Source organism: Pteronotus mesoamericanus, unplaced genomic scaffold (assembly GCF_021234165.1).
Source record: "Pteronotus mesoamericanus isolate MK-2021 breed Mesoamerican mustached bat unplaced genomic scaffold, CSHL_Meso_final scaffold_1186, whole genome shotgun sequence".
In the NCBI taxonomy this organism is placed as follows: Eukaryota; Metazoa; Chordata; class Mammalia; order Chiroptera; family Mormoopidae; genus Pteronotus; species Pteronotus mesoamericanus.
The window spans coordinates 16,024,948-16,049,909 of NW_026555302.1; the positions used below are offsets into that span (position 1 = coordinate 16,024,948).

Consider the following 24,962-nt stretch of genomic DNA (forward strand, 5'->3'; position numbering starts at 1 on the left):
GAATGTATTTGGAAGGAAAATAATTAAAATAAAGGAAAATAAACAAAGTAACAGAACTCAAGCGGAAAAATTAAAAATAAAGAAATTAGTTTAGCAATGAAAACTAAACCAGAATGAATACAGAAAAATAAATAAATAAACCTACCAACTGCCTGAGAAGTAGGAAAGGACTTAAAATGAAAAAGAAACATAGAGAGAGCCGCAGCGGACCCGAAAGGGACACCGGCGGAAGGGCCGCGAGGAGGCGCCCCTGTGCGGCGACAGGGACCTTTGGAAGGCCAGCCGGCCCTGGACACGCGGCCACACTCGATGGCGCGCTGCGGCGCGGCAGCCCGGCCCGCAGACCTCCGCGGACCTCCGCACTCCGGCTCCACAGGCTCGGGCCACCAGCGTGTGGGTGGACGCCGCACGGCCCATGACCTGCGGCCTTGACACTCCCTAACCCCTGGCCAACGGGGCACCACACCCTCCGGCCCCACTGTCCCCGGCAGGGCTTCACGCCGAAAACCTGTGAAAGGGTCCTGGCCTAAAACCAGGCCTGCCCACCTGGGCCTGGCACGGACGTCCCAGTTCCAGGCGCCTCGGTCCCGCCGGCTGCTCGCTGCCCTCACCCAGGAGCCCGGACAGCGACAGGGACGGCCCCCAGCCCAGCACGGGGGAGGGGCACCCCGGGGGCCGGCACGTGTGTCCCGCACGCTCCCCGGGGGCCCGCGGCGTGCAGCTGGGCTCTAACAGCAGCGAGAAGGTCGGCGTCCGAGCCCCGGCCTCCCCGCTGCCTTGCCTTCCTGTGCAGTCTGGCCCCACAAGGTTCTGCTGCTTTTCAAAACGCTTCTCTTTCGGCTGCAATAGAAAAATTGATGACTAATTCTTAAAATATTTTTTCACAGAGCAGTAAGAGGTGTAAGTATTCGAGAATGACAGACAGCGAAGAGTGACTCTGCTCACGTACAGTCGCCCTCGAGCCACGTCCTGGCGCCCGGCTCAGGGAGGAGGGGCTCCGGCCCCCTGCCCAGCCCCCAGGCGCCAGAGCGTGCGCAGCCGGGACGCGTCAGCCCCACGGGCTGGTCCCGGCTGTGCGTCCCCACGCACCTGTCGGCCAGCGTGGGCGCCAAGCGACCGGACGTGGCTTCCCTGGGGACAGGGTGGTCCGCAGGGGACGTGGGAAGAAGAAACAGAGTCAGGCCCACTGAGATGCAGGGTGCAAGTCAGCTCCTCACTTTACGGACGAGGGACTGAGGTGCAGAGACTCGGCGGTGACTCGTCCCCGCCGTCGCTGACCCAGCGGAGGGCGCCGAGGGCAGGGCCTCCCGCCGGGACTGTCCTTGCCGCACTCCAGCCTCTCGGCCCCAGGGCTCCCTGCTGAGCACGGGACCCCCGACTGTGGGAGGAGAGGGGACAGCTGCCCCCCTTCCCACGTGGTGCGGGCAGGGCACCGGCTCCTCCTCCACAGGAGGTGAGTCAGCCGCCCCAGTGTGTGTTTCAGACGCATTTCTCACGAAAAACAGCTTCGAGCTGCTGCTGGAAAGAGGAAATAGAGACTCACCAAAAAGCCCTCTCGGTCACAAGCACCTGATGCCTTCCAGACCCGGGGAGGGCGGCCTCCAGGGACAGGCCCAAGGCTGCTGGACCCCACGGCCCTCCACGCACTTGCTGAGCAGCCTCAGGCGGGGCCGCCGAAAACACGCCAGCTCAGGCACCCCATGCGGGGCCTGTCCCAAGACCAGCACACACAGAGTCCTGCCGTGGAAAACCTAGCCCTCAGGGAGAAAGGACACCCACCGAGTTGAGGGACAATGTAGAACAGTCTCGGACCGGCCGGCCTCGCGAGACAAGCGTGGGGCTGATGGCAGGCGTCCTGGCCGGCCGCTACGAAGCTGGCTTCAGGCCCGGGCCAGCTCCCTGCTGGACAGGGAGCATGGGACCCACACCACGAACAACTTCGAGGGTGGGGAGCTTCCCGGACAGTCTCGCAGGTCTGTCATCGCCCCTCCCCGCAGCACTGCGACAGCGACACTGTTAAACTTCAAACATCAGTCTCTCCTGCCCCTGCAAGAGCCCTTCCAAAGTCACAGACGGAGCCACCAAGAGCAGCGGCCGCCCTGCCCTGGCCTGGGTCGGGGGAAGCAGGAAGCAGACAAGCTCCTCCCTTCGCAGCTGCACCCCACGAGCCCGCGTGGGACGAGAGCTCGGGCACCATCTCGGTGCAGACAAAACAAGGTCGAGTCCCAGCACCGAAGCCCCGGTCCCAGCTCGCCCCGGAACGGACGTGGCGCGGGGCGTGCGCTTGGGCGCCACCGAGCCCTGACCCCACCACGGGGCGGGAAGAGCTGCAGTTCCCGGCACCGCCTGCAGGGGGCCCGCGCGGTCGACGCTCCGCCACCTCCGCGCCGGGCGATCGCCTTCCCCGCCGCCGGCGGCGGCCGTGTGGGCCCCACGCACGACCGGCGCTTCCCGGGTGACTGGGCCACATCTGCGCCGCCACCGAAGAACACGGGCTCGTGGGGCAGCAGTCCGACTCGGCACCGGCCGCGTGAGGAAAAGCCCTGGACGCGTCTATACCACAACCGGACCGGTGACCGGAACCCACGAGGAGCACCGGCGGCTCGCAGGGGCAGCCCTTGGGCCGGACCCCAGCCCGCAGGTCGCTCCCGGCGCCGCATGCCGGGCCCGGCGCTCGACCCCGAGACTCCCCGGCCCCGGAAGGCGGAGGGGGCGCGCCTGCCACGCCGCCGGGGGCCAGCCCCCGCCACGCCGACGCCGGGGCGGATCGCGCGGACGGCCGGGCAGCGCCCAAGGACGCGGGGCAGCCGCGTCCGCTGCGCGTTCTCTCACCTCGCAGGCTCCGGGCTGGTTGCTGGGGGAGCCGGAGACCAGAACCGCCGATGGGCGAGCAGACTGACCGACGCAGAGCCCCGCGGCAGACGCCAGGTCCCGACCCGGCTCTCCAGCGGTCGCCCTCTCCAGACCGCCGCCCGCACCTTCTTCCTGCCCGCGTGCGCGGGGCGGGGCGGGCGGACACTGGGACGGGCGCCTTTCCTGACTGCCACAGGGCGTCCTCCCGCCCGGGCTCGGGTGTCAAAGGCGGCCCCCGAGGCCTTGCACCGCGTCAGAGCTTGGACCGCCACCTAGCGGACACGAGGCGGCGCCCCTGGGCCACGTGAGCCGCGGGCACGAGGCGGTGCCGCCGTGGGCCATGTGAGCCGCGGGCACGAGGGGGCGCGCCGTGGTCCGCAGGAGCAGTCGACCGAGACACACCTGCCCTCCCGGAGTGGCATCCGCTGAGGCCAATGGCTACTCTGGACCGCCGCGGCCCGCAGCGAAGCCACCCGCTCCCGGCACTGGCAGAGGGGCCTCCCCGAGGCAGACGACTTGCCTGAGCCCCGGGGCTACCTAATCTAACACCCAAAACGTTCAGGCTGCAGCAAAGAAGCCCTCCCACTCCAGGAACCAGCGACGTGTCACCGCAAATGAGGGTCGCCAGCGCCACACCACGAGTCTAGGTGTGTTCCAGGCACCTGACAAGGACCTTAAAGCCACCTCCATTCAAAAGCCTCTGCCAGCAACTGTGGAAGGGCAGCCGGGTCGGAGGAATCAGGCTGCAGCCCACGGCTCTAGACCCCGGCGACTGCCGATGGCCCCCAAACTGGACGCAGACAGACGCCGGCCGGGCCTCTGCGTCGCTGCCGGGGTCCCGCGGGCTCTGACAGACGCCGCGTTCAAGACCAGCTGCTCCCCTTGTTCCAAGCGATTTGCAGGGGTCCCCCTCCCTTGAGGAGGCTAGAAAATGCTCACCTAAACGAGGAAAAAGCTACGTTTCTGTGACCTCGCAGCAAGAGGCGACGTTTCTATCACAGTTAAACGTACAAGTTTCAACCCTACTTTAGACACGCGTGCCGACGATACAAGGCGTCCACGGGGCCGCCAGGTGCACGGGCAGCACACACACAGGCCTCGGGCCGGTCTGCAGGGCAGTCACAGGACAAGTCACTGTGTGGGAGAGGCCCCGAGCGAGGGGACGGCCACCTGCCACTCAGCCCACGGGAGACGCCAATCTTCCTGCTGTCAGGAAAAGGAAATGCTCGCGTGGGAGCGCCTCTTCCCCTCCAAAGAGCCGGAGACAGAAAGGGAAGCGTCGACACTCAAGAAACAAGGTGCGCGGCCATGGAGCCTCCCGCCGTGCGGGGCAGGTTCGCGGCCACACGGCCTCACCTCCACTGCAGGTTCTCAGCGTTTACACAGACTGTCCTGGGGGCCCTGGGGCTCTGAGGACAGAGCTGGCCCCCAGAAATGGAGTGGGGGTGGGGGGCACAGGAGAGGGCCTGGCGCTGATGGGGAGGGTGCTGAGGGAGAGGACCCCATCGACGGCCTGGAGGTGCAGGGCGGGGGCCCTGCGAGGACAGGCACCCTGAGGGGGCAGGGCCTCGAAGTCTCTCTCCCGCCCAGCTCTCTGTCCTGCTCCCGGGTGCCGCACTCCCCTACTCAGAGCCCATCAGCGGGGCCCGCCACGGTTCCAGCGGCTGGGGACCCCTCGGAACAGGAGGCCGGTGCCTGGGTCCCAGGCGTACCCGCAGTGGGAGGGGCTGACTGTACCCCCACCTTCAGTAGACCGCTTGCCCTTTCGATCCAGCCTAGAAAGACGTGCCTCGGTCTCCTCATCAGCCGAATGAGGACGCCGCCCGCCCTGCCAGGGCCGCTGCCAAGACGGAGTTAATTAACACCCGCGTCACAAGCGGAACACCGCACGGAGCACGTGGCGAGCACCTGGTAAACATCGGTTCTTGGGCTTTTCAAAGATACTGCCAGCTGTTACGAGCGAACATCCCAGCCACTGCCTGGGTGTAACTGGGGCTCTGCCTGCCACTCAACATGAACGGGGAGCGGTCACCCCGCCTCTCCGTGCAGCAGCTTCCCCATCCGCGAGGCTCTGACAACGGGAGCCCCTCGCCTCAGAGGGCCGTTGGGGGATTGATCGTGTTGTGCAGAGCCTGGCACAGTGCCTGGGCCGTGGTGCGTGGTTTTTAAATGATGGCGATGACTACATTAGCGTTCTCCGGTGCGGGCAGCACCAGGCAGGCATGTGGGGAGCCCCCTGGGTCTTGAGGAGCTGGTGCCCAGAGCAGGAGACAAGCAGCGCCTGTGCCAGGGAGAGCGGCCCCGGGTAGGGGTGTGCGTGATCCTGCAGGCACGCAGGTGCACTTCAGAGCGTGCTCAATATGCTCTGGGAGGCACGTACCCCTTTCCCGGCCACCTGGTGGTGGGGACCCGAGGTCTCATCAACTCTCAAGGCGCTCATCTCATCAGTTCTCCCGACAGCAATGCAGCTCAGGAATCAGGGCGGGCGGGCACACCTCTGTCCTCCGTTATCACGGATGGACCATAAGGCCGCCCCCCTGAAATGCTTCAGAAAACCCACTGGGGCACACGCAGCGGGGAGAGGAAGGGATTCCAGTGTGTTCCCACACCCTGGGCACAGGACTTGCTGGAAGTGCCGTTTTAAGTAATGTTTAAAGCAGCTGCTGCCGTGCTTGAAAAGAAACATGATGCTGAATTTAAAAACTGAAAAGGGAAATGTAAGCAGCGCGAGGTATTCCTCCATCCCACGATGCACCGTTCCTTCTGCTTAAAGAGACCGTCAGCCGGAGAATGCAGAAAGAGAGCGACCAGAGACAAGGCGTGGTTCTCGGGATGCTTGCGGGGATGTCCCCAACAAGGACTGAGAGGGTGGGACAGGGCAGTGGGGCTGCACTGGAGCTGGCTAACCCCTTGCTGCCCCCTCCCAAGGAGGCTGACGGCTGTCTCAAGCCCACCGAGTAGAGGCGCTGCCTAATTTGCAACTTCCGGAATCAGAGCGATACGGCAGCTGGATGCGTTAGGCAGGCGTGGGAAATGAGGATAACACACTCCCACCCTCCGACTTGCAAAACAGCAGAGGATCCCAATTCCAAGGTTGAAACCACGCATCTTCAGCTGCAGTGCATGGACGAAGGGACAGCGACGACAGCAGCCGGGGAGCCCCCCGTATGCCTCATTCCCTCCCTCCGCTCACCAGCCCCCCTAGGTGCGTGGTATTCGTGCTGTCTTTTTACAGATGACAAGGAGATCTAAGTCACGCACTCCAGGCCGCGTGACAAATGAGGGACTGAGCACCCAGGCAGAGGTCAGCTCCTGAATCCGTGCTGCGCTGCGCCAACATAAAAACTGTAACGTGGCAAAATGAAACGATGAATTGGGTGGCAAGTTGTCAATTCAATAATGAGAACACAACAAGGTGGAAAATGTTTCTACCTATAAATGACAATTATCTACTGAAATGGGCCATCATCAAAGACGGTAATCACACTGCACATCCCTCACTGCAGTTCCGTGTCTCCAGGAAAAAATGCCTCCCTGGCACGGCCTCTGGAAGGTGGGAGTGGGCACCCCATGGGACACTGGGTGGGGGGCTCCTTGGACCCTTGGGGACCGAGAGGGGCAGGCCTCAAGCCAGCACAACAGCACGCAGGAGAGGCACCGCCCACCCCTGGGCAACAGGGAAGGACCCATCAGTCCTCGTTGGGAGCACCTTAGAAATTATGCAAATTCACTCAAGGGGTGTTTCCTACATGCGAGGCGCAGCACTCAGCCCTGCGGGGGACCCTGGCCGTGGCGCTGGGAGGGGGAACAGACTGGCAGGCGGCTCCGATCCACAGCAGGTGGTCAGTCCCTTCGACACGGAGGAGGGACAGGCAGCATCCGTGTCGCAGGGGCATGTGGGTGGGCCTGAGAGACAGGCAACGCTCCTGCCGCACTGAGCGCAGGGCACTGAAGGGGCCGTCCAAAACCAGAGAGGCCTGAAGGGCGCGCTGGGATCGGGGGGTCTTCCAGAGCCTTTGAGGAGGAGAGCCACAGTCAGACGCGGCGGAGGCCGTCGGGGGCTCGCTGCAACCGCGCGGTCACCCAGCAACACGGCTGCATCGACTGCGCTCGGACTTCATGCCACTGGTAATGTCTCCCACTGACACAAAACTCGTCACTGCAGGCTGTCTGTGGACCTGATGACGGGGCGGGGGTCACGCAGAGAAGCGGGGGACAGGTCCTCAGAGGACACTGTCCGTGGAGGGGGACGCACAGGGAAGACCACAAAGGCGGCCTCCACGATGTCACTTGTCCCGCGTGCGCTTGTGCAGGGGGACTTCCATGCTCCCCGTTGGGGAGTGACGCCCACCTCCCCAGCCCTGGAATCTGAGCAGGCCGACGGCCTGATGCGCCCGACAGAATGCAGCAGAAGTGACCCTGCGTCCCTCTGGAGGCCAGGCCTCAGGAGCGTCTGCCTCCACCGCCGCGAACACCGCCTCTGGGGAGCCAGCTGCCTGGTGACGGGCCACCGTGCCAGGAGGACAGGCGAGCAGCCCGTGGAGAAAACCACTGCCAGGAGGACTGGCCACGGCAGCGGCGCCCCTGGGACGTTCCAGCCCAGCCCCGCCACAGCTCAGGGCAGCCCGGGGAGTGACCCGGTCAGCGCGCGACAGCAGAGCAGCCCAGCCGGGCCTGGCCTGAGGTCCTGACCGCGGGTGGCGGTGTGGTCAGCAGCTGTCGTGTTTAGTCCCTGGGCTGGGAGGTAGTGTGTTCAGCAGCAATAGCTAACGGAACCTGGCTGGATGGGTCCAGAGAACGAGGGTGAGTCCTGGTTCTGTTCTTATCAAGTGATGTGACCTTGGGCCGGTGACCTACCCTCCCCCGGACCTCAGCCTCCTTCTCTGCACAACGGGGAGGCTGTGCGAGGGAGCTAAGGCGCTTTCCACCTCTGACGGCCCATGCCCCGCGTGTGGCAAGAACGCAGCCGGGCCAAGTGCCGGGCGGGCGCGAGGACTGAGCGAGGCCGCGCCGAGCCCGGGGCACGGCTGCCAGTGGGGGGCACGGGGGGCGGGGGCCCGAAGCGCCGGCCGTCGCCGCCATCTTCTCGTCAGCTCCGCAGCTCCAGGCAGGCTCATCGCTCGGATCCCCTCCTTTTCATCAGAGAAACGCAGGTGCCCGTAATGTCTCTGTTTGCACATGAGGAAACTTCTTTGTACGTGAAAGCCCCACACAAATCAAAATCACCTACAAACAGAAGCCTCACAACTCTCGCGAGCCCGTGCACCATCCTCACTTGTGTCTCCTCCTCGCCCTGCGAGCAGAGGGCCAGCGGTGGCACCGCCACCGGGGAGGCGCACCGAGAGCGCAAGAGGGCCCCCTGACCCACCGCGGCCAGGGAGCGGGTGCCCGTGCGGGCAGCCCTGAGAAGCAGCTCCCAGTCCAAGGGGGATCTGGGAACAGCCCAGCATGAAACGGTTGGAACATGTCCTCCGGCCGCACCCGGAGGCGGCCCCACCAGGGAGCCGTGAATCGGACCACTGCCTGGCGAGTCGCGTCCCGGGAAGAAACTCCGGGTTTGGGAGTCCAAAGTCCAAACCCCTGGTGTCAGTCCCGGCGCTGCCGCGCACCGAAGCAGGCCGCCGCCCCCCGCGTCCTCGGCAGTCGGGCACAAGGAAGCCCGCTGTAGGGAGGCGGTGGGAAGCGGACGAGGCCCTGCAGGCGAGAGCATCCAGCTTCTGCTTGGTAACTGAACGGGGTGTATTTTTTAGGTGCCAGAACCTCTGACGCCCAGGTGCCCTTCAACCCAGCCACAACCTCTCGACCTCTGGGGAGCCCTGGAAATGAGAGGCACCCGTCCAGTCACCCCCTCCGCGGGGACTGACACCCTGCCAGCCCCCGGGGGGAGGCCCTGGCTCGCCCTCCAAGGGCACCTGACAAGGCAGCAGCGATCACTCCCACTTCGCAGCCTGCGCTTGCTCCAAACCAGCAGCCGTGCTGCGCATTTAACCCCGTCAGTGCGGCGACGGTGCGGCTCCAGGGGACTTGGGGAAGCTGGCGCACGCGGGACAGAAAAGCTCCTGCTCCCACCTCTGCGTGGGTCTTGGCTGACACGGTATCAAAGTGCCGGTGCCCAGCGTCAAGGGCCACGAGCTGGGAGATGGGACCTGGTCCTCCGAGCCCTGTCCTTCCCGCTCCGCCTTGCCAGGCTCAAGGCAAAGCTTCCTCCCTGCGCTCAGCTCTGTGCTGGGAACACAGCCTCGACCCTCGGGGGCGCCCCCTCCTCTTACGGAGCATCGCTGGGTGGGAGCCCAGGGAAGTTACCATAGGAACCACATCACACAGCCCCCAGACATGGCTTAGAAAAGAAACCGGGAAGGGAGGGCCAGGCCCAGCAGGTTGGAGGCGAGCCTCCAGCCCAGCGTTTCCCGAAGTCTGAACCCTGTCACCGGCATCGAATCACAAGGAATGCTCCCCAAACGCCCACCGTCCTGGGCTCCCCCAAATGCCACCAAATCAGCGTTGGGGGTGGCAAGAATCAGACTTTGTAATACCGTCATCTAGTAATTCTTGCACATGCTAGGTTTGCGGACCGAACTGGGATGAGATGTGGAGACCGAAAGAAGAACAAAAAGGCTTAAAAGCGTTTTAAATCTGATCTCTATTCTTGCAAAACAGAACCCTAGCGAACCAGACAAGAGAGAAGCAAAGTTCCCAGTTTAGGTACAGCCGAGAAAATTAAGTTGTGACAATGTTGGACACTCATAATTTAAAACAACAACAACAACAACAACAACAAACCTGCTCACCAAAGCAACAGGCCCGGACGAAAATTAACCCCACACCCCGTCTTCGACCAACCAGATCTGAGAGAAGCACGATGCGGTGCTGGCGGCGGCCCCACTCTGGTGCCCGCCATCGCCAGTGATTCAGCGCTGCGACCCTCCGCGGGCTTGAGGTCTGGGGGCGGGGGGTGTGCCTGCTCTCGCCAAGAGGGTGGGGGGCGGTTACTCAGAGGCACACGAGAGGCGGGTCCCCAGCTCCCACATCTCCAAGGGAAGCCAACAAATCTCCTTGTAACCAACGGCCCCGGGGCCCCGCTGGCACCCAGAAGCTGTTTCACCAACGCCCTGAAATAGCCACCTGAGCCCTGCCAGCACCTGCACCTACGAAGTCCTGCGGCAGAAACAGGGAGCACAGAGTGAAATCACCCCCACGCGGGAATGCCCCCTCCACAGGTGACAGGCAGCGGCAGCGCCAGCTGCAGTTTCAGAAACTGGAGCTCCTGGCTCTGGGCAGCACTGCGCGGGGGGAGGGGGCAGAGCCTTGTCACTCTCACCTGAGGGTCCAGAGCAGAGCCTGCCACCCGCCCCTCCTCAAGGAGGCCCGGGCTCCAGCGCCAGCCTGGGAATCTGCTCATCCCCCTAAAATCTGCACCAGCAGCTGGCTGCCTACGAGCTGCTGAAACTTAACATTGTGCCACAAACCCAGCAGAAGGGTGGCTCTCAGCCCACCCCCTTCCATGACTGGCACTTGCAAAGGAGTCTCGGCAACCCCGGCATTTGGGAAGGGCTGACCCCGGGGCCTGGCTCCTTGGAATCTAACACTCGTCCTGTATTATTTTTTTTCCAACCCGGAAGCAGGCATTGCCCCTTTGAAAGGCGTTCTGGAAAGCACCTCTCCCACGGGATCCCGGCAGGTAAATAGCGCCAGAGCTTCCCTAAACTCATTCCAAGCTGTGCTCCAGGCTGTGCTCCAGGCTGTGCTCCCCCCTCAGGCTCTCAGGGCTGCCTTCCCAGGACTCCCAGGGCGGGGGTCTGGAAGTGACGCCACCAGCTTTGGGCCAGCGAGGACAGGGGTCTGCGGGGGGGCGGCGGGGGGGGGCCGACGGGGGGAGGACTCCTGTGTGCAGGTGCGGGGGGAGGATGAGGATCTGCAGGTGGGAGGGGGCAGGAAGGGGACCTCCAGGTGAGGGGAAGGGCAGGGGTCTGCAGGTGGGAGGGGGCAGAGGGGGGTGTGCCGGTGGGGAGGGGGAGGTCAGAGGTCTGCCGGTGGGAAAGGGAGGTCAGGGGTCTGCAGGTGGGAAGGGGCGGAGGGGAGTGTGCAGTGGGGAGGGCGAGCAATACCGCTGCAACTTTGCCGGCACACCCCAATTCTGGGCAGGAGCCGCGGACCGCACCCCGAGCGGGGGCCGCTCCAGCGGAAAGGCCCCCGGCCCGCCGGCCCCCTCCCCCCTCGGTCCCGCTGGACCCGCCGCCCGCCCCACACGCCGCGCCCGCGGCGGCCGCCCTCACCTTGGCCTCGAAGCAGATGCCGTGCTGGAAGGCGTCCTCGTTGTGCAGCGGGATCCGCAGGTCGTGCCCGTCGTCCACAAGGTTGTACTTGGTCTTGCTGGGCATGGCGAGCGCGGCGGCGGGAAGGGGCGGCCGGACCCAGGACGGAGGGCGGGAGCCGGGCGGGCTGCGGGCGCGGGAGCCGGCGCGGCGCCGAGGCGGGCGGCGCGGCGGCCGCGCAGTTCCTGTCGCTGGAGGCCGAGCGGGAGCAGGGCGGGCGGCCCGGGACCGGGAAGAAAAGGCGGCGGCGGCGGCGGCGGCGGCCGAGAGCGCCTGTCACGGAGACGCCGGCTCGGCGCGCGGCGGCCCCTCCTCCTGCCGCCGAGGCCCCGCCCACCGCCGAGGCCCCGCCCGCCGCCGCCGAGGCCCCGCCCGCCGCCGCAGTGCCCCGCCCCGCAGTTCCAGCCGAGCAGGTGCGGGGCCGCGGAGCGCCCTCTGCGGCCCGGCCCGGCCTCCTCCCGCCCGGCGTCCGGGTCCCAGGCACGCAGGCTGGGCCCTGCTTTTGTTCCACCGTCAGGTTATGGGCGGGCGGGGCTGCTAATAGCGGCGGCGGCGCCTGGGATTTTGTTTTTGTTTTTGTAGCGGGGCAGGGGCGGTACTTGCTGTTTTGTTTTCGTGTTTTACCGGGAAGGCCTGAGCCCCGTGGCCCGAAGTTACCCACAGCGTCACTTCTGAGCGTCCCCTTTCCCCGAGAACCAAGACTGCGCCCGAACCGGGCCTCCAGCGCGGGCGTTGTCCCCGTGAGCCGGGCCGTCTGTCCCATGTCCGGGGGTGGCTATGAAACGGGGGTCCAATACAGCGAGAAGCCACCGCCGTCTGATCCTTCTTCAGGAAACGCCTTCTGTGACTGGCCGCGGAGAAAAAACGCCCGTTTCTGGTGTGAATCGCTCTGTCCGTCTTGGGGGAGCTGGCGCTCACGTCGCCTGTTAGGAGGCCTATGCGCGTTTCTCCTTTGCACCCAAGTTTTTCCCACATACACTGCAAAGGGAGCGGCCGGAGCGGGCGTCAGCCACCCCTATTCAGTAGGCACCGGGGCATGGCACCGGGGCAGGACAGCTGCCCTCGACGCGGCTTATGACCCCAGAGTCACCATAAAGCAACCAAACCAGTCAGAGCTAAAGCCAGCCCAGCCTGAGGTCACTGAGACTGGCCGGCCAGCTCCCCTGGGAAAGTTACCACCCGAGAGACAGGCTCAGCCCCCTGAGACAGCCTGCAAACTGGGAACCCTCGGTCACTTGCTGCACAGTCAGGGCTGGGAAGCCTCCCAGGGAAAGCGCCTGCAAGAGGCCTGGCTTCCCACACCACATCCGGGGTAGATGTGTGTAAAATGCACTGTGGCCGTCAGTACAGTTCTCGTCTCGTCCTTTCCATGTATTGCCCACTCGCCGTCTGCTGGAATCACTGCTCAAGGTGTGGCGTCCGCTGCTGCGGCGGCTCCTTCACCGAGAGCAAGCTGAGGTCTGCAGCAGGTGAAGCGCGCGCACGACGCTGTGCAGGCTTGATTACGTGCCTAAACATCAGTGACAGCCAAAAATAACCCGCACTGAGGAAATGCACCGCCAACCTTTTTATAAATACAGGATGTGAGCCTAATCAGGCCCGTTCGACTCTTAGAATGTCGCCCCGGTGTGAACACGCATCGCACGGCGCTCTCCAAAACCTGGCGTGGGACCCGACCGCTTCCAGGCAAGACCTGGAGCGACGGCTTCATTTACATCTCCTGAGTCTAGCAAGTCCCCTGACTGCTCGCGGCCTTGACTCCCTGGCCGGGATGACCACAACTTCAGGTCTAACGCCGCGGTCCCTCGTTTGCCGACGAGACACAAAAGGCGGAGCCCCAAGCCTATTTCCAGGTCCGGTATTTCAGAGTCGACAGCACGGTAAACATCCAATAATTAGTTATGGACTCGCGTGATAGTAAGAGCTAACAGTCACTGTGCTTTCTCTGTGTGACAGGCGTCCTCTCAATTAGTAGTCACGAGAGCCCGAAGGCGATCCCCATTTTTGAAGAAAGCGAGGCACAGAGGCATTGTCTGACTGGGCCGCGGTCTCCTGCTCACAAAGGGGAAGGGGCCGGACGTGGACTCCGGTTCGGTCCAGAGGCGTTTCCACCGCGGCCCAAGATGGCGGGAAGCGCTTGTTGCTGCGGTCAGGATGCCGTGTGTTAGGTGGGTGCGTGTCGTTGCTGAACTATGTTCACCCCACTTGGGCCAGACAGAATGTTCCCGAAGGAGAGGCCTGCTCTCCGCGCTGGCCTCTGCCCCCCCCAGCGCCAACGGCAGAGGCACCGAATGACCTCCTGCTGGGAACAGTGGGCGTGTGCGCGGTCACTTCCTCTGGCAGCGCTGCCTTCAGCCTTGTGTTTACACCTTTGAATAGAGTCGGTGATTGACTTTCACCCACAGTATTTTCACATCCGTACAAAAACAAAGCAAGTGTTATTTCTTCGAGTGGATGGCAGGTGCACGGGCTGCTTCCCAGGTCCTTCTGTATGGAAAACTTGCATAAGACAATTTCAGCCTGAAGGGCGTGTGATTAAAATATAAATTGCCAAAGCGCACAATACTTCCTATATTGAATTTTATTAACACTTTGTTTGAAAATAAATTCAAAAAAATCCTAAATCACAGATGTTACAACTGGAAATGACACAGTGACCCTCTAGCCCAGCTCCTTCACTATGAAGACAAATTTTTTTTTAAAAAAAGAAACAGATTAAGTCATTTTCCTGGGGGTCACCATAGGCTTGAGCTCCAAACTCAGGATCTCTCCATCACATGACGACGAGTTATAAATTACTTGACAGCAAATTTATTTTTAGCCCATCTTCGGAGCTGGGAAAATGAATTCATTTTGACCGTAAAATACTTGCTTTGCCAGCTGAGCATGGCCTGGGCTGTCTCGCGTGGCCACGTGGGGCGGGGGTGCAGACGAGGACCCCGAGGCTGCGTAAGTCTCGGAGCGGCAAGTCTGAGGACCCTGCCAGAGAGCAGCCCACCAAGGAGGGAGGCCACGTCCGCTGGCCGGGTCCGCTCAGACACACGCGTGGAGGAACTCACAAAATCTCTGGCTAAATAGTAATTTCACATTGTAACAAACCACAATGACTTCCTCCTGTTAGACAGCACTAGCTCCACGAAGTTCAACTGTTCATCCCACGGGATTGCTTTTGCCTGGTGGCCTCTCCCTCGGCTACAGGGAGTGAGAGCCCTGCGCCCAACTGAAAGGGGGCAGCAAAGATACTAAGTGATTTCTGTGCAAACAGAGGTAGGTAGACAGCCAGACAGAGGACAGACAGGTGGATGGATGGGTAGACGGGTGGAGACAGAGAGAAAGAGAGAGAGAATCCTCTCTTCCGAACGGCTTCTCATCAGAAGAAGAGTTTGGTCGACCTTGGTCTTTTATTGCGTAACAAATAATTTGGGATGTTCTCCCCATAAAAATTCCTCCCCCAGGCTCTGATGCTGACCTCCATGTTTGCCCCTTAATCGAAACTGACTCCCCCCACGTCAAGTGCCCGAGGCCGCGGCTGCTTCCGGGGGGTCTGCAGGCTGCCCCCCAGGAGGGAGCGCCTGGGGCCCCGGGGTCCGGAACGCGACGCAGAGAGGGAGCGAGGCCTGGGACTCAGCTGCCGTTGGCAGGCAGGGCTCCGGCCGGCCTTGCGCCCCCTCCGGCGTGTGGCTTCTCCTGACCCTCCCTCCCGAGTGGAGGGACCTCCCTGCTTCTCCGGGGCAAGCTCACAGCTGTGTTTCTTGGCCCGGTTTCATATATCAGGTGAGAAATACTTATTGACTCAACAGCTTTTTTTCTAAAACCTTTTGGTCACTGGCAGTAAAACCACTTTTAACAAGGACGCGTGCTCTCAGTTTCCCGGGGTCCCCGGGGACGTGAGGGGCGCGCTCCCTGCACGAGGCGGACGCCTGGCCACGTGCAGGGCGATGTGGCCCGACCGTGGGAGCCACGGGCACCATTCCGAGTGTCCCGGGAGGCAGGGGAGGAGCGAGGCCACGGGGGCTGGCTGGGTCCAGAGTAAGGCTCAAGCCTGGCTTGAAAAGAGGGAAGGATTTTAGTTTTAACACAGGACCCGCCAGGAGGAGGCAGGAGACGCGCAGACAGGGTCTGCAGGGACCTTAAGCGGCACAGGTTCTTCGGGGGACAGGAGACGGGCTCACAGGATGGAGAGTCCCCCTGGGGTGCCGCTGGTGACAGCCAGCGGCAGAGCCTGGAGGCCGGGAGGGGCGGCTTCCCAGGCCGAGATGACGGCCCCGCGTGGGAAACGCCCGGCCTGACGGTGGCCTGGTGCTACCTCAGAAGGTTGCCCCCTCCCCCCGAAACACAGAAAAAGAAAACAACGCACGTTCCCGTGATTTCAGCTCCCACAGAACAACGTCCGGCTCCGGAGCAGGCGGCGGAGTTTCCGCCGAGGAGAGAGAGCACTCAGCCGCCCTGCCATCTGCACTGTGCCCCGGCCCCCAATGCCCAGCGGTGGGAACGGACAAAGCGTCAGCAACGCCCCCCGCGGTGCTCCCGGTGCGGCCCCCACCCTCTGCTCCCCCAGCGTGGGCCTGCGCCCTGGGTGGCAGCTTGAGAACCACGTACGTGGTCCCGGGTCTGGTTGTTTGGCTGGTTCCAGCGCCCCTCACGGCGCCGCAAGCTCTGCGGAGAACTCCCTTCAGCTGCTCTGCTCAGAGCTGATCTTAGGACCCCCGTGCGCCCGTCCAAACTTAGCTCCGTACCCCTAAATCAGGGACTGTGCTCATTTTGTATCTATTTAAAACCCGAAATAAGAGCCCAGCTGTTCACGTGAGAGCCTGTCGGCTCAGCCAAGCCTGTCCCGCCGCGGCCATCGGTCCCGCCGGTCCTCAGAAAACCCACACTCTCCAGCCTCCAGGGCTGCGAGAGGACTAAGGAAACGCTTGGGGGTGCGTGCGGCACAAGTTCGTGTTTTATTTTCAGACCTCTCTTGGGACATAAAAAGCTTTGAAGATCTGTGGCTCCTTAAAAAGCAGAGCTTTCTTCCACCACCCCGCCCCCGGCGGGTGCGCTTTAAAAAACAAGGAAGGAAGGAAGGGAAATGCAGCCGAGCGCCCGCGCGGTGCGTTCGGGATCACAGGCTTCCGTGGTGGCTCCACCCGTCTGGGGAGCGGAGCTGCAGTGACGCAGGCTCTGATTAGCATAACAGGTTCTCCTCGGGGCGGTACTGCTGTCTTCTGAACCGCAGGCCGGGCGCGCACCGGTGTTTTTTAAGAATGACAGGCTTTTCAGGATAATGAGCAAATTGTGTGGCCGCCTTCCGATCCAGGCCCAGCAGGTTCCCATCATTAGCAGCTGCGTCTGCACCGCAAAAGGTCGCACAAGCTCTGTGACGCCCCTCTCCGCGGCTGCCTGGGCGCCGTCCTGAGCCGGAGCACGGGGCCTGGGACGGGCCCGCCTCTCTGGGCAGCTGGGGGCCGCTCTGGCCGGAGGCAGCCTCTGTCACCCGAGCTCTTCTCACACGGTGACACGGTACCCACAGCCAAGTTCAGCTCAGAACGGATGTTTCTCACGCCCGCTCCTTTCTGGACAAGCGGCCCCGTCTCCCGGCTACCGCGGAGCGGGCGGTGGGGTGGGATTTCTCCGCGGAAATCGGTTGCCCATACCAAGCGCTGGCACGTCGCGGGTGCGTTCCCGGCCCAGCCACGGGCCTGCTGGCGGCCTCTCCGTCTGGGAGCTGGCGGCTTCGCTGCCTGTCACTGACTCCTGAGCGCCCGCCCCACGGTCCGAGGCAAGTCGCGGCCACGCCGACGTGGGAGGGGGTGCCCCAGGGGGTCAGGTCCCCTGCCAGGGGAAGAGCTGCCGGGATACAGGGCTCGCCAATGAGAGCGAGGGTGAGCCAGCGCCAAAAAGCCTCTTCCTCAACAGGGCTTTGTACACTCGTGTTCGCAGGAGCCAAAAGGCGAAACCAACTCACATGTCTATCGACAGGTGATAGATAAACAAACTGGTGCATCCATACGGTGCAGTATTACTCAGCCTAAAATGAGTGAAATCCTGGTACAGGCTGCAACGTGGAGGCAACCTGGGGACATTACGCCGAGTCACAAAAGGGCAGATGCCGCGTGACTCCACCGTGCAGGTCACCAGGGGCCTGCAGAGGGAGCGGGGCCCCGTGTTTAGTGGGGTGATGGGGAAGTTCTGGAGAGGGTGGGCGTACAAACGTGAACATGCCTCGTGCCGCTGAACCGCGCATTTTTAAGTGGTGTGGATGGTTTTGAAAAAGCATGTTTCCGAAGCTGTTGTAACATTTCTATAACTGAGGTATTTGGGTTTCTCGTGGAACCAAGGGGCCGCTGGACAAACGTCAATAACCGTCCAGCCGGTCGTCAGAAAAGCTGTCAGTCGTGCGTTCGAGGGAGACCGTCTCCCACCCCTCCCGCGCTCTGCTCCGCGAGACGCCGGGCTCTCCTGGAGACCAGCGGGGTGTCGGACGGACAGACGGAGATGAACGTCGCACCCTGGGTATCAGAACACGGGAAAGGGCCTTCGAGACCACACCGCCCCGTGTGCACCCGCCGAGCCGCCCGTGCGCCACAGCTGCGAGTCACTGCCTCCTCAGAGGCATCGGCCGGTCGCCGACCATGCACCTGGGAACAGCTCTGGCCCGTGGAGGCAGAGGAAACCGGAAACCGTTCCTGTTCCTGGGATTCCCTGAGCTACCGAGGGGCGGGAGGGCCGGAGCCCGGGGGAGGCAAGAGGGGCCGCGGGGACTCCTGGAGGGGCCGTGTTTGAACTTGGCACTGAAGGGCTCTCCGCCTCCCGTGGGCAGGACCAGCGGTCAGACTTGCTGATGCACTCGGGCGCCGGCCCCACGTCCTCCGCCCGGAGGGCTGGGCTGTTCCGGGGCGGAGCAGGCACGCGCAGCAGGACCAGGTCCCAAAGGCGAGCCCTCCACCCCCGCAACCTCTGCGCAGGGGCCCCGTGCCAGTGGCCTCCAGGGTGCAGGGTCCTCTGCCTTCCTGGGGGTCCTCAGACACGGCGGGCGATGCCTCGGGGGTCCCCCGGCCTCGTCGCCTCCTCTGAGCTGTCTCCTCGCCCCACTCCCCTGCTCGCCGGACCCGGTCCCATGTGCCACCTGCAGGACCTGGAGCTGCAATGCTGATGTTGCCCCAACAGGACGACATGGGGTCCCCAGCGTTCCCAGCACCTCCTGCCGCACCCACCCCCGCCTCTGGTGTTCACGGCAACGGAAACCCCTCCCGGCTCACCGCTGGTCTCTTCAGAGGCCTCTGCAGCGTCGTGGGGCTCAGCCTACACTCGGGCGCCGGCGGGGACAGAGGGATGGACCCCAGCGACTGGCCACCACGTTCTCCTGCCGAGGAGCCAGGGACCAGCCCGCAGACGAGCCACGCGACCTGGCACGGCCCTCACCGTCCTCGCCGCCCGACACCCCACGCGGCAGAGCTCGCTCCTTAGTCACCCATCCGTCCGGGGACACGCGTGCCTTTCACGCCCCGGCCCCCGTGAGCTCGGTGGCCCACAACCTCCCACCCGGCTCAGGCGCGGAGACAGGCTGTGGGCGCAAGCGCCCCTGGGCCTGGAACTGCCGCGGAGGCCGCCAACGCCCTTGGGGCCGGCAGCGACGCCGACCCTCCCGGGCAGGTCAGTCCGGCGCCACTGCAGCTCGAGCCCCCGACTCACGCACGGCCGGGCAGCCTGGGGGAGGCTGGTGTCCCTCCGGAGCTGCTGCCGTGCCGGCCGGGTCCTGGGCTCGGGGCCCCGTGAGACCCCCACCCCCCCTCACCTCCGGACCCTCATTCCCCTGCCTTGCCATTCGCGGCTCTGACGTCACCCCGTCCCCGGCCCCTGCCAGACGCGCTCCTGGCCGTGCCGAGCTCCGTGCCTGGGAGGGGACCCTGTCGAGGCTCCAGGGCACACGATGCCCTGCTGTTCTGTCGTTTTCCTTGGCGCTGAGAACGGTTCAAAGCACTGAAGGAAGGCACCTTCCGGGTCACGCCTTCCATCCCGTCTTCCTCCAGAGCAGGAGGCAAAGCCCAGAGAAGCCCAGTGACCTTGAAAGGCCACACAGCTGGCTGGTCGCCCGGCTGGGCTTGAACTCAGGCCTCGGGTCCTGTCCTGCCCCCTCAGGGGCCGTTGCCCACGCAGACCTCTCTGCAGGGCTGAGCGCTGCCCCCCGCCCCCGCCGGCCGCCGCGGCCAGGTTCGCGACCCGCCGGGCCGGCCCGGGGCTGCTGCGGCAAAGCGGTCTCTGGCGCCCTCAGGTGGCAGAACTGAGACGTGGCCACGGCTCCGCTTGCAGACGGGAACGTCCACCTGCTCGGGTCCTGCAGAGTCCCCCTCTTCCTTTAGACGTGGGGACGCGGCTGGCGCGCCCGGAAACCCGTCTGAACCCAGGCTGCCCTGGCGCTCCCGCAGGGCCAGGACCTCGGCTTGAAGCAAGTGCGCGGGGTCGGCCTGGCACGGCGACTCCCCACGGGCAGCGGGGACACGGCTTCCTCCCCCTGGGTCCCGAGCGTCTCGGGGGCCCCCTCCTCACTGATCGCGGGAGAGGACGGCGGAGGGGGGTCAGGCGTGGAGAGCAGAGGGCCTGGGGGGGCCGCCGGAGGAGTCTGGGGGCCCGGAGCCCCAAGCAGCAACGACAGCAGGGGACACCCACGTGGCGCGCGTCCCTTCTGCCTACGAGCCCCAGGACCCGCCGCTGCCCATGTCTGCCGGCCAGCAGCGCCCGGACCCCGGGCCTTTCTCCGCTCACCGCCGACTCGGCCGGGCTGTCCTGTTGCCTGTCCCCCGGTCCCTGTGAGGACGCTCGCCTCACGTGGCAGCGTGTTGCGTGTCCGACGCGCAGCTGCTCCGGCCCCGGGGCACCTGGGCGGCTGGTTGGGGGCGCCATTCTCACACAGGTGCCGGGGGGCTGCCCTCCTGCGCCCCCCGCCCTCGCCTCACGCTGAGGAGGAGGTCACGGCGTCCGCAGCTGCTGCAACCGCCCTCCCCAACCTCGGCCGCCCACCCGAGGGCGAGTGCGGCGGGGACCCGGGCTCCTCCCCTCGTCGTCGCTGCTGTGCTCAGCGGGGGGACAGCCAGAGAGGCCAGCGGCCCTGCCACGCGCACTCTCGGCCCCTCCCACGTGCTCCGGGGGCTGAGCTGGGCCTCTGGCCGGCGGCCGCGAGTCGGCATCACCCGGGGACCCGTCGCTGCTGCCCAAACAGCACGTCCAGGTTCCGCTCTGGGAGGCGGGAAAGGGGAAAGGGCAGTGTCTGACTTACAAGAGCCTGGTTCTGGGAAACCTAGAAGCGCCCCGCTCCCGGAGAGGCGTGTGGCCCCCCGATGCTCGAGCCCCCGGGCACCCCTGTTCCTCAGGGCCACCGCCGCACGTGCGCTGGACCCCGGGGCACAAACAGGGACGGGGAGGGACAGGCTGAAAGGGACCTCGATGACGGAGAGGCGAGACCCTTCCTGTGTTGCCCCCCGGGGTGTCAGCGGAGCCGTCCCTCTCCCTTCCACCACGCGAGCGTCAGGGCCCCCCCCCCAGCCCCCAGGAGAGGCCGCTGGGCGACTCTCACCCCCCCACCACCCCGCACGCCCGTCCAGGCCTCGCCCTGCTTCTCACGCCCTCTCCCGTCCCCGAGGGAGCCGGCGGCAGCCAGGACACTCGCTCCGCTCCGCAGGGCGGGGTCACCGCCTCCGACCAGGCCGCCAAGCTCTCCTGGGACCCCGGCGGCCCCCTCCTCCCGTGTCCCCGCGGCCGCCGGCGCAGGCCTGCACTGCGGCCACGTGGCCAGCCCCTGTCACAGGTGGGCAGGCCCAGGCGCACAGGGGTCGCGGGACGGGCCGTGAGGAGCACAGACGTCTGCCCCCCCACCTCTCAAACACACAGCCCCGCGGTGACAGCAGCCTCCCGGAAACACGCGAAACAGCCGCCTCCCGCGGGGAGCTGGCCCCCAGCCCCTGTGCTCCAGGACTCGGCGGGGGCGGGGGTCACTGAACCCGGCTCGGGGACCGAAGGAGGCGGAATGTCAGGGCTCGGAGGGGCCCCCTGGGAATCGGCCCGGCCATCCTGGTAAAGACACCAAGCTGAGGCTGCGCCGAGGCTGCGACGGCCCCGGGCCCGTGGCTCCCAGGCTCCCAGACTCCCAGGCAGCCGGGGCAGCGTCGGACGAGGTGCCCGGTCTCCGGACGGGACACCTCACCGCCCCGGCTTCTGCAGGGGGCTGCTTTCCCACAGGTGCGCCACTTCGCCTGTCCGGCATTGGAGAACCTTCTAGAAGGACCGATGGCCTGTGGGTGAGGGGCTGACGTGGGGCTTTCAAAGCTCGGTGCTGGGGGCGGGGTGCGGGTGATGGCGGAGCCGAGGGCTGGCTCGCCCCTCGCACACTGTGCGTTTTCGTCCTGAGACCCGAAGGCGACCTTGGTCCTCAGGGTCCCCGCCTGCGGCTGCGGGCACCTGCGCCGCAGGCTGGTGGTGCGCGTGAGCGTGAGCAGAGGGCTGGCCGCGGGCCTGCCAGGCGCGCAGCCCCGGGGGCGGCACGGGGCCCGCGGGTGACAGGACGCACCGTCCGGAGGAAGTGAAGCTGCGGCGCAGTCGCCGAGTCCCGGAGCCGCGCCCGTCACTCTCAGGTGGACACGTCACTGGCTTTCTCCCCGTGCGAAGGACGGGAGGGAGGACCAGAGGGGCAGGCGGCATCGGCGAGGTGGTGGGAGGGGAGGAGGGGGCAGCGGGGACGGGGGCTCCGGGGTCACTGGGACCAGCGCGGTGTGGGGGGGGGGTGTGTTCGAGAGGCAGAGGCAGCTTCCAAGGAAGGGAGGAGGCCGAGGGCGGGAGCGGGGGCGCCGGCGGAGCCGCTGTCCTAGGCGCTTCCTTCCCCGGACGGGGCCTGGCTCCCGGGGGGCACGGGGCTGGGTTCCCTCCCTTCGGGAGCAGAGGGTGGTGACCTTGGGCTTTCACGCCGGACTCGGCATCAGGCCGGGGGCTGCTCTGGACTGTGCCATCTGCCCTCCCGGAGCAGCCGCCCCTGCCCCTCCGCACTCAGGCAGCGTCTCCCCGGACAGGACGCGTCCCGGCTGCTCTGAGGGCCGGCTGGCAGCGGGCCCGGCCCCGGGAACCCTCCGGAGCCACTCGCACCTTAGAAAGCCACCTCGTCGAAGTTTATCCCTGGAGCGGAACCAGCCCTGCCAAGGGGAAGCCGGTCTACCTAAACCCAGGGAACAGTGGCAAATGACGCTTTCCTTTCTCCAGATAAGGAAACCGAGGCACAGGGAGAGCCCCTCAGAGGACGTCACCAACAGCAATGGTGACACCCCCGTTTAACAAAGGGCTGCTTCCTTGGCCCGTAGTCAGCATTCAACAGCCACTTGGCAGGAGGGCAGGCGTTTTCCTACAGCCCCAACCTCTGCAACAACTGGGCAACCTTAGAAAACTAAGGCTGAGAGGAGGGAAACCTGCGCAAGGCCACCCGCCGCTCGAGTGGCAGATTTGCGACCAGCGCCCAGGCCTGCGGCTCGGCAGCCCCGCGGAGCTCGGAGTGGAGCTGCGGCTCCTGCTGCCGCGCACACCCCTCTCCTACCCGTGTCTCCACGCCAAGCCCTACCCGCTCACCTTTGTGTGGCCTTCTGTGATCATTGTGCCCCGGTTCTTGGAGCGGGGTGGGGGGGCCGGGGCCCAGGCCCGTAAGAGTAAATAAAGGAACGCAGCAGGCCAGGGAGGGCGCCGTGGGGTCCCCGTGCCGGAACGAGGGGACAGGGGACCGAGCCTCCCGGAAGGTTAGTGACCGGCCCAAGGTCAACGGCGCGTGCGATGAAGCCGGATCCCGGAGCCCGCCGGTCTGACCCCGGGGCCTGGGCTCCGCTGTGGCCCCAGATGCCCGATGAGCTGCCGCTACCCGGCATCGTCCGCTAACGGTGTTGGTGCCGGGCCGATGCCAGCGGGGCGCCCCAGTTTGGGTGGCTGTGAAGAGGGGACGTTATTCAGTGCGAACAGCCCAGGCGTGAGGCAGCCGACCGGGAGGCGGCCCTGGGCAAGGCCCCCTTCCGGCTGCGCGGCTCCGGCCTGCAGTCCACTCTGCTGTCTCCCTGCCCAGGTCCAGTCCGCTGAGCCGTCTTCCGCGTTTCCGCTCCAACCCGGGCACAAGGGCCGCCGGCCCAAGGGGAAAGCGCCTTGGGGGGCCAGCGGGAGCTGCCTTTCTAGAGAGAAGTCCCTGCCCCCGGCCCTGATTGGTCCATCCTCATGCAAACGAGTACTCCAAATCGTCACCGTTTGATTGGACCAAGAGGGACTGTCCTCATTGGTCAGAACGGAGCCACTCAGCTGGTGGGTGAAGGTGCTGATGAGGATACGGCTGTGCGTCTCCGCCTGGGGTAGGGGGGAGCCTCCATCCCATTGGCTGAAATACAAGCCCAGGGCCCCTGCGTGGGGCCTGCTAGTGGCAGAACCAGAGCAGGGGCCGAAGGCTGGCCCGCGGCCTCCCCCTGCGACACGGCCTGGCGGGGACGGCGGCCGGACACCGGCTACGGATCTGCGCCCGGGCGACCGCAAGGAGCCCTTCTTGGAGGATGAACACACTTCTCCTCAAGGTGCACAAGCGTCGCTGGTCTTGAAATCCCGACCTTTCGCCTGCGAGTGGCCGAGCCTTCCCAGCAGCCCCGGGAAAGGCCCCGCCCCTGCCTGTGATTCGGGCGTGTGCTCTGCTCCCCCCCACGCCCAGCCCCCTGCTGGAGCGGTGGCCGACCCCGTCTTCCCGTTGAGTGTCCAGCACCGAGCGCACCGCCTTCAGTGTGCCAGCGTTCTCCGCCTCATGGAACTGGAAACTGTGTTCTCTGGGCGTTTTTACCCCATGTAGTTCCAGAGGAGGTTTGACAGCTCCGCCGGGTGTGGGTGACATTTTCAGAAGCCCAGGCACCCAGCCCTTGGAGTTTTGCCCATAAACTGGAATAAACACACACACGCACACACACGCACACACACTCAAACACACACACTAAAATTAGAGGTCTGTCTGGAGAAAGTCCAGCCGTTGTTAATGTAATGAGAACGTTTTGCACGACATCGATATGACCGGGCAGCCAGGGAGGGTGGACCGGGATACTCACGAGTGAACAATGACAACTTCACTGTACTCGTCAGTGGGGGCGGTCGGTGCCGCTGCGTCTCTGCCCCGTGTGGCCGTCACATTCACAATGACTGAGTAGATCAACAAATCTGCACCCGGTTCTGCGTTACGCTCGAACGTTCCTCCGCAGAAACTGGTGGGATGACTCAGGAGGCCGCGGCCGCGGGCGGCGGGGGGTCGGCAGCTTCCTCACGACAACGCACAGCTCACGCATCGCGGCTCCTGTGGAGTTTTTTGGCAAAACATCAAGTCACCCGGGTGACTCAGCCCCCCTGGAGCCCAGACGTGGAGCCTCGCAACTTCTGGCTTTTCCCCAAACTAAAGTCAGCTTTGAAAGGGAAGAGATTTCAGACTCTGGACGAGATTCAGGAAAATACGACGGGGCAGCTGATGGCCATGGGGAGACCTGGGTGAGGTCCCCAGGGGCCTGCTTGGAACGGGACGGAGGCGTCCTTGTCCTGGGTACATTGTTAAGTATCTTGTATCTTCAGTAAGTGTCTCTACTTTTCATATTACACAGCCAGATACCTTCTGGACAGACCTTGTCTATTGATAAGAGTTGTTATACGTCCATCGACTGCGATAGATTATTTGAGCTGAAATCTCTTTAGTTCAGATGATCACAACCCTACGCTTTAGCAGAAGAGGCAGGTGCTTAAATTTCTCGAGGGCCCGAACTGATACCTCTCACGCCTTTG

General features: G+C 64.6%; 1 protein-coding gene across 3 annotated transcripts in view; it reads right to left on the bottom strand.

The window, feature by feature from the left end:
* The window catches only part of NOS1AP (nitric oxide synthase 1 adaptor protein), an 86,393-nt gene extending 75,131 nt beyond the window's left edge, over positions 1-11,262 (bottom strand). For all 3 annotated transcript variants that reach the window (XM_054587582.1, XM_054587584.1, XM_054587583.1), the window contains exon 1: positions 11,127-11,262. In XM_054587582.1, the coding sequence (XP_054443557.1) occupies positions 11,127-11,231 (105 nt within the window). In that variant the 5' untranslated portion in view covers positions 11,232-11,262. The remainder of the gene's footprint in view (positions 1-11,126) is intronic.
* Between the last annotated feature and the right edge of the window lie 13,700 nt (positions 11,263-24,962).